Genomic DNA, 15,840 nt, shown 5'->3' on the forward strand with positions numbered 1-15,840 from the left:
GTTTTAATGGTCTGTAATTTTCAAGAAAGATTAAGATGTAAATTAAAAGATAAGCAAGAGGGAAATAAACACACTGAAACCATATACAGCCTCCTTTCATTTCCACATTTATTCACAGAATGCCCAATCAAATCTTTTTGTAAATGAAACTACAGAGATCTTTCTGGAACACTAGGGTATGTTTCAACAGATTTGTACGCTACTAAAATTTAATGGTGATGACACCTAGGACTAGAAATAATCTGCTACATTTTGGGGCTATTCCTATGAGGAAATTATTGTTTAAAACTGATTTGAACTGAAACTGTTGTAGGTAGGATAAAAGTTGAGAAAGATGAACTTTTGAGTAGGTAGTGAGGGAAGCGCCAGAAAATGAAAGATGAAAAAAAATCAGGATAACTTATCTATAGCATGTATGTTTCTATACATATAAATAGATACACATATTTACAAATTAATATCTGCATATGTTTACATATAATAAACCCTGTATGTAATCATTAATATGCTAGATTACAAATAACGTTCCAAATAAATAGCTTCAATGTAGATCATATTAAAAATGCAATTTTTAAAAGAGCGATATTTTCAAGTGCCTGATACTTAAAAAATCAGTGACTTAAAAGCTATATTCTCCTTTGCATGTGCAAGGCACGATCAGCAAACAAGCAAATTCCAACACAAACATACCTCGAAAAAATGGTCCAAAAATCCTGCACGCTGAGGATGCCCTGACACATCCAGGTTAGACACTACCAACTCCATTGGCAAGAGTCATATGGCTGACCTGTATGTGGGTCTAGAAATTTTAATTTTCTATCTCTAGGAAGCACCTTTACATCCACTATTTTCTGTGTAGCACAAAAAGCTTTTGAATGACTGAACAGTGTCACGGTTTCAACAACTTTATAGTATTAAATTTGTTATCCAAAGGTTACAAACCAGTAACAATTCCATTAAATACACTTGACAAAAGAAACTATTTGTAGTCGACCTAAATGTGTCTTCCCATTTGTATGAAGTCAGTGGTACTAAAAACCTACAAGATGCCAAAATTCTGTCAGAAAAGGTTGAGAATGCTCCAGAAATTGTATATAAATATATGAAATTTGAAACACTGAGGAGAGTATAATATCATCATCTTCCTCCTTGTGGTCTCAAAATGTTTACATACCTACAAAACTTTCAAAATCATCACAAGGGATTGCTTTAAGTAAACCAATCTCAAATTTGAGGAGGGGCATGAAAAAAATCCAACTCTCTTATAGTTGTCGAGAGTTTCTGTCACAGAGAGAGATGTTTTACATATCCTTCCCCCACCCAAAAAGTGACATTTCCAAAACCACGCCAGTGAACAGACACGACTGACCCTGACTTCTCTCATGGCAAGATTTCACCCCTTATTCCCTCCTAAGCCAGGAGTGTGCACGTGCCACAGAAGGCAACCATCTGTGGACTGGACTACTTCATTGTTACTACTGATGAACGTGTTTAAAGCCCTGTTTTCAGGAAATCCAGTATATCAAGAAGTTCACAGACATATAGGAGTATTTCTGAAGACTAAACTCAAGGTTTATAAATAGTGAACTAAGGACAGAAATAAAACAACTGTGTTCCTCACGTAGTTAACTAGCTATCAGCCACCAGCACATGGACCAAACCGCCAACCAGCATCATTCGTGAATATAACAAAACTATTTCCTCCTGATTGTACCATCAGGGTTGTCAAACTCATTTTCACCGAGGGCCGCATCAGTCTCATGCTTGCCTTCAAAGGGCCGAATGTCCTAAAATTGCTAATTGTTATTTTAGAAGATTTTTCCTCCTCTGTGGTGCTCTGAAAGGGAGAAAACCACTGGCCTAACTAACAACTTCTGTTGTAGGATGCAAGTAATTTTTATGATCTGTATCCTCACATGTTGCATCTCTGCCAAATATCAACACCTGAAGACACATATAGTGAAATACAGGCCATGGCAGCACAGCATGAACAAGCTGCAGCCATCACAATCTCTTCCAACGGCCCCGCAGACCTTAGAAAACACCCATCTCTTCATGGCTTTCCCCTGGCAGATGTTGCGTAGGACAGACAGTCCTCAAGACAAGCCCTTTTAGACCCAAACAAATGCATCATAGCACACAGGAGCAGAAACTCCTCTATACTGTATCATCATCACATACTAACCCATTGCAACAGTAAACAACTGTCAGAAGGAACTCATACAAGCTATAGGGATAATGCAAAGCATTTTTTTCATACTGATGACTCCACTTCTCAAACCTAATCCTCTTTCTATCTTCAAAAGAGGAGCCTGGTATACAAAATTCACAACTCTATCACATCTTACAACTCGAAACAAACTCTTAAAATGACACCTGGAAATTATTCCCACATATATCTCCAGTTTTCTTCTAGAACTCCCACAGGCAGGTATTTTTTCTTTCCTTTAGCCCTCAATCTCCTTCAGGAGAATCACCTTATTTTCTTTTTACTAGTGTCCTTCTCTAGCCCAAAAGCAAAAATCTTTTCTTCCTTCCTTCCTTCTTTTCTGTGCCCCCATTATCTCACTCATCAATATAAGTTAAATTCCCATCATTTTTCATCTATACTTTACCTGAAGCTTGTACTTCGTGTTTTGTCTGCATAGGGAAGATGTGCCCAAGAGCTCCGCACCCAACCAAATACAAAGGTTTAACTTTAAACCTACAAATTTTACATTGCCCACATCCTTAGACTGCTATGGCTAAATGACTGCATTAGATGCATGCGGCCATTCAGATAATTTGAAAGTTAAAACTAATAATGCATTTCTACATATCCAGAGTTTCAGTTTGGAGAAACAAAACCAACCACCACCACCAAAAAGCAAACCAAAAAACACCAGACAGACAAAACTCCTAGCTTTTCCCTCCCACTTATTCATGCAATCAAAACTCACCCCCTGCTGCCAACATTAGCTGTACTGGATTACTGAAATATTTCTTTATCAAATGTTCTCAAAATATCACATCTATTCTAATAATCTTGGCTTGTTGGCCTAACTGGCTGAGTTCCTATGCCTCTTATCCTCACCTCCAGCTCAAAACAGAGTTTCTTCGATTTTTTCTTTACCCAATAATTTGTCCTTTAATACTGGAAAACAGCTACTGAAACCCACAGGTTTTTCTCAACTTATTTCTCACTATTTCTGTATAGATTAGAAAATACAATTTTCCAACTACTAACCAGAAAGTCTACCGTGCTTGCCATCTTCTATTTCCTCTAATTAAAAATAAACTACAGTATATCAATACATTAGGTGTTTTCCTAATTCTTCACAATACACATTTACACATCAGATTTTATTCACAGCTTTGTTTTACTTAGTAAGTGAGAGATGAACTATCTCACTATATATGCTGGCTTGCCATTCAAACTGAGAACATACAGGCACCAGCATAACAAAATATTTACAGCAGTTACAGTTAAAAGTTTTTGTAATAACCTTACACATATTCATCTTTTTACTTTTTTCATGGAAATTGACTGATAACTAGTGAGTTATTAAACAGAGGCTAATTTTAAGCACCATATGCTAGGCTTTTAATTCAAATTTAGTAATAATTCCAGCTTCTTTAGAATTAGACAACCTGGTTAAGGAAAGGAATCCAATTCATAAATTCTAACATAAGGAAACTAAGCAAAAATATAATACAAATATGAACACTATTCTAAGATTTTTTTTTAAACAAGATCCTAGAAATACCATGTGAAGAAGGTATCTTCCCCTATACTTTGATTCCTCTAAAACTGCAGAGATGACAAGCAAGTAGGAAAGTATCCAAGGTGTGATAGAGAAATGTCAACTCTGATTACTTGCTGGTAGCACAGTTCAAAGACTTTGTAACCCACACCAAGACACTTTCTTTAGTCAACATACTGTCTGAATATAAACTTCGTAAACATACCAGCTGAAGGATGTCCTCATCTTTTGGCATAACACTGAGTTCCAGTATGCTGTCGCTGAAACAGATAGAAAAAGAAAACACCACACATGAACTTTTGGAAAATATTTTAAAATCTTGTTACAAAGACAGTTTATTAACTTCCACAGACCTAAAAACATTCAAAAACTCTCAGACTCAGCTATTCTGTAAATTTACTTCATACAACAGAAATAAACACTGATTTCCATTAGCATCTTAGCAAATAAGAGTAGAACTGAAATCTGACTGAAGAGTCCATCTATGTGCTCAGCAAAACCAGGGTATTAAGCCAACTATCTCTGTCAGCTTTGTTGTTTGGAGCTTCTCTGACAAAACAAGGTGGAAAATCTGTGAACACAAGTTAAAATTTCTCTCTTTCTTAAATTTAAAACTGTGGTCTGTTAGCACTCTTTCAAATTGCTGGGAGAATGTAATTACGACCACATCATATGAAAAGTGGGGCAAGAACAAGGTAAGTATGGACACCCTCTGCTCCAACCACCTCCTCACAGAATCCACTTAAACACAGCCAGTCCGATGACGTGTGAAACACAGATGAAAAACCCTAAGTGCTGAGTTTATTAGTCTGAAGCGCTGAAACCAAAAGCAGCAGCAGCATAAAGATCCAGGAATTCAGAGAGTTCAATCAATATCATTTAAATACAGGCAAAATCAGGACAGCAAATGTACAATGTATTGGTTACCCCGAGTCAAATATTGTAATGCAGTGAAAACCAGAGTTAATATTGACCAGAGGGGAAAAAAAAAAGTACTTTCACAAGGAAGAGAGTATATGCCTGTAACACTGGATACAGAACAGCTGAATTCATCTCATCTGACACAGAGTAATATTGTGTTCACATCCATTGAATTTAAACTGGAACAGGTAGAGAGAGAAGGGCTACAAACTGAAATAGCTTGTACAGATTATTTTAACTAGGCTTAAAAAACAGAAAATGAAGGTATTATGACTGTTATTTAGAATCTCACATTATGTGTAACAAGAAGAAAGGATATTTAAACAAACAGACCAATACCAGCACAAGAAAAAACAAAACAAAACGAAACCAAACCAAACCAAAAACAACCTAACTGGCTATATCAGCCTAGAAACTAGCTTATCTGTACTGGTCAGTACAAGATATTTACTGAGAAAAGACAAAACCAGCATAGAGACAGGTCACCAACTTCAGGGCACAGAGAAGGACCTCAGTTGTTTATTTCTGCACAAAGTCATCTTCTCAAACATGTAACGTGTGATTTATTATGCTTTCTTATTTTTTTTCATGGTTCCTTTTCCACTTGTTAGTAACCACAGACAGAAGGCTGCATTCCAAAATAGCAGAGTAAGGGTATTTCGTTTCACAATCTTCTTAAACCATTATTCATTTTGGCAAAAAGTGTTCTATAAGCAGCATAAATTACTTCAGTTCTAAACCCACAGATCAGCAGTGATAGATTTAAGTTTTTCTTTTTAAGTCTATGCATACCTAGGAAAAAATAAGTCTTCAAAGCCTTTTAAACAATTTTTAGAATACTTAATTCTAAGAAACACAAAAGTATTGACTTCTTAATGTGCATTTACAATAGCATTTCCCATTTTGACTGAGTGAATAAACAGCAACACTATTTAAAATGATTCTTCAAAAGCAGTGTCATGAGGAGCTGATTTTTGCCTAAACTCCTTTGTATGGATATTAAACTATTTATAATTTGTAAAACAAAAAGAGAACGCAAAAGAGATAACAGATCTTGAGGCATTTCCAATGATGCGCTCAGATTTCATTTCTATGTTTTGGTAGCATCTATGTGTAAATTCCGTAAGGCAACTTACAGGTTGATAATAATCAATGCTTATTTGCAGGATGAAGACTTTGGAAGTCAAAACCAGGATAATTAGCATTGCTCCTCTTGAAGTACTTTTTATATAAGGTAATAGAATTTGACATAGAACAAACCATTCTCTTATACAAGTATTTTGTGCCTTAAATAAAAGGGGGATTATATCCATTTACACAGTCAAACACCTTTTTTAGAAGCCATCCAAAAGATGAATGGGTTCCATTCAAGAACAATGTTTCATGTATCATTCTGATAACTTCTCAACTATTCTATTTCAGTTTGCCTGCAGAACGTTCTGGAGACAATTTGGTTCTTTCTACTCCATAATTCATGCAGTGCTTGCAGAATGTTTTTCAATTAATCAGAAACAAAAAATGTTAAGGAATACTTTTGGTGTACTGCACTATATAATGGACATGCAAATTATGAACCAGAAAGTGTTAATAAGAAAGATCACAAAGTGTCAGTTTACACTGAAATATCAGACACAGTATTGTGAATTCTCAGATTTCTATCATACAAACGAATTCCACTACACATTTTGAGATTTAAGTTTCAATTTATTGACCCAATCATCAAACTAAAGCATTAATTATAAAGACTGTGCTTTGATGCATTATTTTGTATTAATGATACGGATTCAGTAGCTAAACTGTACATTTCTGAGCAATCCCAACACTTTCAAGAAAAACTTGCAAAGAGCACGAAAAAAAACCAGACTGAATCGTTCAAACTCCCCACAGTTAAGGAAAAAATAGTTGTGAATCAGAATCTATTTCTTGTTTGATTTAGGACCATAAATAATTTATGGAGTTTATACTGGTAATCAACATATCTCCAAATTGATTATGTAAATGGATGAAAATTCTTAACGGACCAAACTGACATCCATTGGTAAAGAGTAGGAAACCTAGATCTGAAAGTGATTTCATGACTAATTTTACAGGACATAGTTATTTCTAGCAGTTCTTTTGAGATGTGCTTTTCACCTCCTAAGGAAAATAATCCATTTAAGCTTAGTTTTGCTATCTCCAGCTGGAGCAAAACAGGTAACATTCTAGACCCATCCATAGGTCCCACTGGAATACATGGGCATCACATCACTTACGGCAGCTAAGTCCTGATGACTGCAGCATTATATAATGAGGACAAATGGGTATAACTGAACAACTTTCTAGAAAAATAAGAAGCAGTTATGGAAATCGAGCCACAGAAGTAATCTAATTTTAAAAAAAATAAAAAAATTAAAATATCAGTAAGTCTAAACTGGGTTTCCTTGCAAAAACAGTTGAATAGTGTTGTAGGGGATCTCCCTCTTTATAGATAAGAGAATATAATGTGTTGCATCCATAAAAACTGCTCAGATGATGATCAGAAAAGTTGCAAAAGAATAAGCATTTACAAGGCAATTAAATAATAAAAGAGTAATTAAAATGTCTAGAAAACCATCACAGAGCATACTGAGACTAATAAATGAAACTGTCTTTACATCATAAATAAAGAAACTGACAACTTAGCCTTTCAAAAGGCCTTTTAGCATGTTGCTTGCACAAAGCCTACTAAAGAAATGAAGGTGTGCTGGATGAAAGATTACCTAAGACACAAAACAGAGCAAGAACTGTGTACACCACCGAGCATTTTTAACATCAAGAATTTCATTACATTCAAAAGTGGAATTATGCAAGAACAACCTATCAAAAAATATTAAATCAAGTGACGCAGATAAAAATTCTGGTTCAGCAAGTTCCTAAACCTGGGATTTCTGAAAAGTAGCCCAGTATTCTCTGACCAAATATCACTCTATAGTTTCATTGTTTTCATAGTCTTCTATTAAGACTCCATTACTGGATATTATTGGAGAGGATACTGACATAAACAGACCAGTCTGACCCAGGATGGCTATGCTGATGCAAGAATAGCATGCTGAACAAGAAGCATACACTATAATGCTATTTTATTTGCCATAAAATGGCAGCACAAACAAATTGCTCTGAGCTCAAAAATACTCTTTTCAAGGAAAGAATTAGAGCTCATCCTTCAGTCGTATGAAAAGCATTGCCTGTAAGCTACAAGGAAGATACACCTGATCTCTTTATGGATCAGAACTAATATTTATCTGTTTATCTTAAAAGGTTCAGGGGAATACTTCCTGATGGTTATATTTTCTGTATAAAACACTCACGGATACACATGACCTTTCGCTGCAATCTCCTGTGATGTGCACATCTGGCTCCAGACAACAACTCGTTCTCTCCTAACTAACAGCAGCACCCCCTCATCTCCTCTGCGCTCACAGAAACGTGGGTACAGGTGCAGCAGGGTGCTACATCGTGCCTGGCCGCACTAGATAACCACTGACATGGGCTTGCTCAGGTGTCCCTGGTTTATCCACAATGGGCAGGGGTTGCGTTCACAGAGCTGAAAATAAAACTTCATTTACAAGCAGACCTATAGTTAAGAACCTCTGAGCACACAGGCCACTGGAAGATGTGATTGGTGTCTCTCTCTTTTAGTTTAAGAGAAGAGATTTAATTGACCAATGTGCCTGTTGAGCATGTTAAGTAATGTCCTGTGTCTTGGGTATACACTATTGTACACTATTTGTCCACGCAAATACAAAATGAAAAAACAATACATGGCTAGTATTATCTCCAGTAAAGGTTATAAAAAAAGACAGATTCCATCTTTCCAGCTCTTGTATAGAAAGTACTAATGCCACAAACCACAATTCAGTCCACCATGCCTGTCATACCTTTGAAACAGAGCTTTGTTGTTTACACAAAAAGTACCTTGGATGTATGTATTTTGAACAAAATTTTGAATAAAGACCCCACTGAAACGGAAAGGTCAGGATCTTATTTCTCCTATTTTTAACTGTAAGTGTAACTAAGTCTTAATGCATGAACATTCACTAAAAATAGAATGCGACACGTGAGATGTATCTAGAAAAAGTTCTTCCATGCTGATCATAATACATCTTTTTTCCACGTAACTCGTTATTATATTGGAAACTCGTTGCTGTAAAACAGAAACTGAGACCAAGAAAACTGTAAAAATGGGGGCAGATATGAGACATGAAAACAAGTATCTAGATTCATGTATGGACACGATTTAACAAGCCCCTGTGAGCTGCAGAAACAGTAAGTATCACCATTTCCTCAACTCTGTGCAAGGTTCTTAACTTTCTGCAAAACAGGAAAGCCAAGATGTACTGCAGACGTTTTGCAGGTGTGCACTCACAGAAAGATTTTCCTTTACCATATGCTGATTTCTAGCTATCAGATCTCATAAGCAAGATAGATTTTTCTGATTTTCTTTTTAAATTGACACATGTATGTTTGATGTTTCTATAACTAATCTGCCTATTTTAAGTTCCCACAACCTTCCTCTATAACAATCACTGTGATTTGCTACCAAGGGACAAGGACTGACATTAAAGGATTATGGCACAATTCAGCACACTTATTCTCAAATCTTTCTTAGCATTCATCCATTAAATGAAAACAGAAACAATAAAACTGAATGTGTATTAAGGAAAATTTTAGAATACTATGACATTTTCAAGAAATGCCATAAGTGGTCATTTCCTGCTTAGCATAAAAAAATAGGCGTGGCACATAATTAAATACTAGCATCTTACCTGTTCTGTATTAAAGCAATGACTTGAGAATACGTCTTCCCAATAACACTTTCTCCATTGACTTTTATAATTCTGTCACCTGTAAAAGGGAAAGTTATACCTTAGATTAGTTTGTCTAGACATTTTTTGGATAATTTTTATTTTGTACTTCTATACCTCACAATAATCAAGAAGACCAATATGTTAAAATTCAAGGTTAGTCTTCTTTAAAAAAATGAAAAAAAGAAGAAAATAAAAGATAAACAATACAACTACATGTAATTATAACCAAGGTGCCAAGTTTCTACTCTTTTCTCAGAACATTTTCAGATGTGGTATCTTATTCTAAGTTTCCAAATGAATCACCTAGAAACTCATCCAAAGAAAACCACGAGCTGGTGTAAGCTATACCAGAGGCTCACTTAAGCATCCCGTCTTCAAAATGTAGCTTGTGATGTATGGTCACACATACTGACAACTCTGCCTAATTCTTAAGTGAATTACAAGCAGACATCTCATCCCAGCAGTTAACTTCAAAACAAAACCTTAACTCAGAACTCTGCCGAGTGCAGCTGTACACATCTCCTTTAATACCAAAATTTTGTGCCTTTTCTTTCTGAAAAACAAAGAACAAATATTTCGAAAGGCTCCAGTTTCCTCCTTCCTCAGAACAATCTGGGTTGTTTTCAAGGCACTACTGTCTCTTCAGTACATCTTGGAGAGGATAACGAGTTATTTGTTATGCACATATCTTTAGAACTAACATCACTTTTACTAGATTTCTCCAAATAGTTTGTTGCACGTCCTCATTAAGAGCTTCATGTACTCTCATACATTAAGTGGCAAATATATCATGGAGAGCAATTTTCAACTTTTGATAGAAAAACTCATCCCGTTACTTACTAAAAATGATATTTAAGTAACCTTTCTGTTCTTGTGATCAGAGATATCCTGAATTTACTAATGAGGAGAAAATGGCCTAAGGATTACAAGAAAGCTGCTGGAGAAAAGAACTGAAAGAAAGGACCCATGCACAGTGAGCCAAAGGGAATGTCTTTTCAACACTGCTTTAGAAACCGAAAGCCCTTTTTGTGTTTCTGGTGTGATCAAATCAAAGCAAGGAAAAATCTGTTCACTCTGAAAACTCAGCCTAACTCAGTGACAATAACGCTCTAAACACTCCTGCTCTGTGAGGGTTCCCTATACAGGCCCCAGGGATTTCCAGATTCACCAAACCACATGGATTTGCTGACTTGTTTTTAACTTGGTCTGTACACAGACATCACGCAAATAAATTGGTGTGAGATGTTCAACTTTATAGATTTTATGTATGTCCTTTTATCAGTTGGTTACTGCCCTTTTGCTCACCTGAAAGAACTCCAAGTTTTGTCTCATGTTCCCTAAGCAATGAAAGAAAGGTTGGTGGCAACACTTAAGGGCTGCCAGCAATCCACATGACTGACAGGCATCTGTGACAGATGGCAAACCCTACCCCATTGTTGCATACACAGAGATGCCTTAAGTATTTAGGCTGAGAAACTAGACTTTCATGAAAACAAAGTTACTTCAAAATGCTCAGTATTGCATCAAAATTATTTTTTCCTGACATTTTTGAAAGAATTAATGTGTAATTTGTGCCAAAAATACTCTTAATCACAAGCTCTGAACCCTGTCCCACTATGTCGCATGGCGAGACTTCCTCAGAACACACCAGATCCTTCTCTGGAACTTGTAACTGGCTTTTTTCCAGGATGTTTCAGAACTTGCCCACAGATGTAGATCTTTAAAGATATTCTCATTACAGATTTTAGTGGGAATACTGAGCAAAGTAGGTCATATCATCTTATCTATTCTTGTGCAGTTTTCATTTTTCAAAGAAACAGACCAGGTTACACACAGCAGTGTGACAAAGTTCTACTTGAAGCATCCACCTAATGAACCCACAAAAAACCTCTGGCGAGACACACTGCAGAACTGGTGACATGAAGGAAAGGGGCACAGGCAAATCTGCAAAATACAACTTTGCTCAGTTTCAGATACATATAAAAGGGAAGGCCAGTGTCTGTAGCACAAAAAAAGAATATAGCATCATGAAAGTTTTATCTAATAGCTCTCTATCAATCTGATAGCTCATTAGATACCTTTGATCAAACTAGAAACTAATCTGAACGTACTTAAACCATCTCCCTTTACACATTTTAGTTCATTATATTCTTTCATATACATAAATGGCATCATGAAGATCAAGATGTAGGAAATGCAGATCTGTTTTGGCTATCTCCACTTCCATATTTCTAAAATATTTATGTTTGGGACCCACAGATATAGGGGTTTTTTTTAATGAGATGCCTCAGAGGTTAAAAATGGGAAATATGATCTAACTCTAACAAAGATAATTTTACAGGAGAATTCAAAAATACTCAGAATAAATAGTCTTACATTTACGATATTGTAACCTATTCCTCAAATTTGCAAGAGTATTCCAAGCCTTCTGGTGAGTGGCAGCCAGGTAAGCTCCTGCAACAGAGCTCATTGATTCTGGGCAATGAAGCTTGTGTTGGGACTGCCAGTATCACAAAGGACCCTGCGGCAGTGAAATAAGAACTGACAAACATAACTACCTAAACCCATATTAGATTTTCAAGTACTTTCTTTCCATTAGTGTGAACATGAAACGAAGTCAATTTAAAAAAAAAAATACAGATGGAGTCTAGAAAATAAAAAATGTATGCAGTGTCTGTACCAGAGGTTCAGCAATCTACCTAACTGATCATTCACTGAGTGTTTTGTAATAGAATTTCAAGATAAAGATATAGTAATATATTTCACCCTAAAGTTTTAAACAAGAAACAGCAGCATGACCTAATTAGATAGAACTGCTATCAGCAGTGTGTTTAAGAGGAATATTCTGGCAATTTTATGATGTATTTTCTCATTTATTTTCTGTTCTTTATTCTGGGCTCCTAAAAAATCTCTCCTCTGCCTAAAAATAAACTGTTCTCTACAGATTTCATCTTTCAATTTGGCAAATCATGAGCAGTGTAGAAATTAACATGGCTCCTCTGTACAACTTCAACATATGTTACACTTTATCAAGCCAAAACATTTCTTTATATAATAGCATTAAAATAACGCCAAAGTAGCCCTTCCCTGAATAACTTCCCAGGGAGGAGTCAATAAAGAAGAATGCCTTATGCTGTATAAGGAGGATCTATTGCTGCTTCTGAATTGCTGATCAACCTAGAATCTTGGTATTTCTTCAGGAGGAAACATACAAAAATATTCTATTCCTCCAAAATGCATATAGGTAACTGTTTTCCAAAGAAAATATCAACATCCCATTATCAACACAAACATCCTTTCACTGATGTTTTGACATATTTTCAAGAACAGAAACCTGTGTTTGTAGTAGTATCCATCACATTGTTTTATCACTTGTAAGACTTCTCATTCTAACATAGCTTTTTTTCCTTCGATACTTAAGTAAAGGTGTGACAAAGTACCTGGCACTTCCCAAGACACGTTTCCTGCTCTCCAGTTTGATTAAATCAAATAACTTAACACAACTGGGTAAGAAGAGATAGACTTGGATTGTTCCCATTTAATGTAAAGGAGATGGAATAATTTAATTTAAAGGACAAAAACCTGAATGTTTTGAAGTTATCAGTTTGTCACAATGCAAAAGAAATGGGAGCTTATAGGTGTAATCTTCCTGCCTTTTCTCTCTCACCACATATTTTATCAGCCTAAAACTTTAATGCCTTCATGTATTTTATATAGTACTTCCTGAGAGAATACGACGGTGCTTTGGAGGTGAAAAACACTGGTGGACAATTTAAAAGAGAGGTTTCAAACTTCTGAAGGGAAGAACAAGCTTTAAATGGACAACAGAACTACATGACGAAGCTGAAATCATATATATTATACGCCATGTACACAAACATGCTATTGATAGTATAGAAGAACGGTACCTGTGCACAGTCCAGCTTCAAAAGCAGGTCCGCCCTCTTTAACTTGTTTAACAAATATGGTATCCATCGGCTCCAGTCTATTTCTTTGTTTTCCTGAGGAAGAAAGAATATTTCTTAAAAGCATTTAATTATACTACTTTACAATGTTTTAACTTTAAGAATTATTTTGACCCATAATCCTGCCATGTTCATCATGACATTACTCAAGTTCAATTTGGGGTGAGAGAAGGAAGAGATACTAGGAGCCCCAACAACACCATTTCATTTGGCTACACTAGAGATCTTTTAGGTGTCCAGGGAAAAAAAAGAAAGGGAAGGACGGCAGGGAGAGAGATCTATCTCAAACATAAACTGGCAAATATGCCCAGCAAGTGGTATTTGTCAGGTTCATTTCATCATCCCATTGCTAACACCACTCTCATTCTGATGCCTATGCTATTCAGTAATCATCCCTTCCTCTTCTAGATAGCTATCTGGCCTAAGATATAAAGCCATACAAATCAAAGAAGAACTAGAGTGTAAACTGCAAAATAGAATTTAGAAGAAAAAAAGAAAGATGACATTGATTTATAGTTCCCATGGAACCGTAACACTGATTTTCTATCAGTGTTTTCCAGATGCTCCAAGGTGAAGTCTGATGTTTTCTTGAAGATATATCAACACCCAAAAAGCAACATAGAATTCGAAGTAAATTATGTTTGCACGTGCAGTACATATCCTTATTTACACAATATAGAAGTTAACAGTACTTAGAAACCGCAACACCTGTATCTTCTTGCCTTCTCAGTATACACTTAATTTCTATGCTTCCAGAAACACGGGTAACTTGTGCTTTTACATGCATGCCACCAAATCTAAGTAATGCTTAGTCAAAGTAGTCACTGTTCACACATGTTGGGTGTGGAGAGTGTGCAGTTTAAAAAAAAAACCTACAAAAAATCACCACAAAAAACCCAAACACCCACACGCAAACAAAACCACAAGACAAAAAAAACCCCACAGTTGTACTCCAGGCTAAAATGCAGTGGTGCTGTCCTGAGCCACTTCTATATGTAACTGGAATAAGCCATTTTACAGCTCTTACACAGCTTCACTAGTATGATTTCTATGCCAGCGACCTAAAATAAAAACAGCACCCAAAAGTAAAATTTGAAATGTTATTACCAGTCTACCAGAAGACTCTATTAAACTTAAATTGTTCCACGGTGTTACTGGTCTCTCCAGACACCGCTGTCCTACATAGCGCAAAACACGAGCGCTCACAGAACTGGCAGCAGAACCTCCAAGGTGGCAGCCAGAGAAGCTCCCAGGGTGCCAGTGCTGGCTTTAACAGCCCCAGTGCCTCCCAGTTCTATCACCAGTTACCACTCCTGCACCACGCTACCGGCTGGGGAAACACCACCCCGCAGGGTGAACCAGCCCCTGGCACTGACGCAGATTGAAAATAAGCTCAGTCTGGGTTCCAGTTTACCCGGAACCGCTGACACAGCAGACCCGGTGGCACGAACTGATGAAGAAGCGGGAACAGCACAACAAAATAAAGGAATTGCTTAAAACTGGCACTGCTGATAAAAGAAACCCTCCTTGAAAAGGGAGTATTAGTTTCAATCACTTCCCCAGTGACTAACCTTTGACTTGGGCTCAAATGGCACTGCTTTTGGAAGTATTTTTCCTACAGCTTTAGATATCCCACCTGGCTGTGTTTACTAAGCCACAGCATTATTTATTGAATAGAAATAAGGTGCCTCCCTTACCACTTCTTTGGTTCCGTTTCCATATGAGGAAAGTTCATTATCTGAAATATTTTAATAAACTGTACAAAACCAAACTTCCCTTTAATTCACTTTTTTCAAACACGAGTTTTAGCCTAATGCCTTCGTTCTGCAGATCCTCAGTGTCCTGCCATTTTACCACAAAGAGCTGCACAAAATGGCTTACTCATATGGCTCTAAATGGCCTTCTCAAAATAACTCCAGATTGGTAGAGGAAAATCAAAAAGTTGATGTGACAGAATCAGATAACTACTATATACAAAGCAACTGAATTATAGATCAAGAAACGCCAGCTGGCAGCTCAGTCCCCGAATACTTTAAAATTTGATTAGCAGGACACAGCTACAAGACACACAAAATGCTCTTTGTGAACCAAAGCTCGTATCTGTCATTTTTAATCTGCTGATTTAAATAGACATTGAACACATGATGGGTCTTGTCCTTTAAGAGGCAGTTACGTTTCATCAAGTTTAGACAAATTCCAAGAATAATCCATCCAGATGCCATGAACAAAAGGTTGTTTCAACCACTTACAAGAGTAAAGTTAAAACTACGACCTTTTATAGGACCATCAAACATGCTTCCCAGTGTTGCCACTTAATCTTTTACTGAAAATATACAATCCAAAAAGTGACAAGAAAATAAAAAATAATGGAGCTCCCATGGGCAC

At 36.4% G+C, this 15,840-nt stretch overlaps 1 protein-coding gene across 1 annotated transcript in view; it reads right to left on the minus strand.

Moving 5' to 3' along the window:
- Positions 1 to 15,840, minus strand: part of ARHGAP21 (Rho GTPase activating protein 21) — a gene marked incomplete at both ends in the record, with an annotated part of 112,830 nt that overhangs the window by 34,096 nt on the left and 62,894 nt on the right. The window contains 3 exons of the mRNA XM_080338773.1: positions 3,949 to 4,003; positions 9,449 to 9,527; positions 13,399 to 13,491. Of these exons, the coding sequence (XP_080194899.1) occupies positions 3,949 to 4,003; positions 9,449 to 9,527; positions 13,399 to 13,491 (227 nt within the window). The remainder of the gene's footprint in view (positions 1 to 3,948; positions 4,004 to 9,448; positions 9,528 to 13,398; positions 13,492 to 15,840) is intronic.

This window comes from Nesoenas mayeri, assembly GCF_963082525.1.
Source record: "Nesoenas mayeri genome assembly, chromosome: 2".
NCBI lineage: Eukaryota > Metazoa > Chordata > Aves > Columbiformes > Columbidae > Nesoenas > Nesoenas mayeri.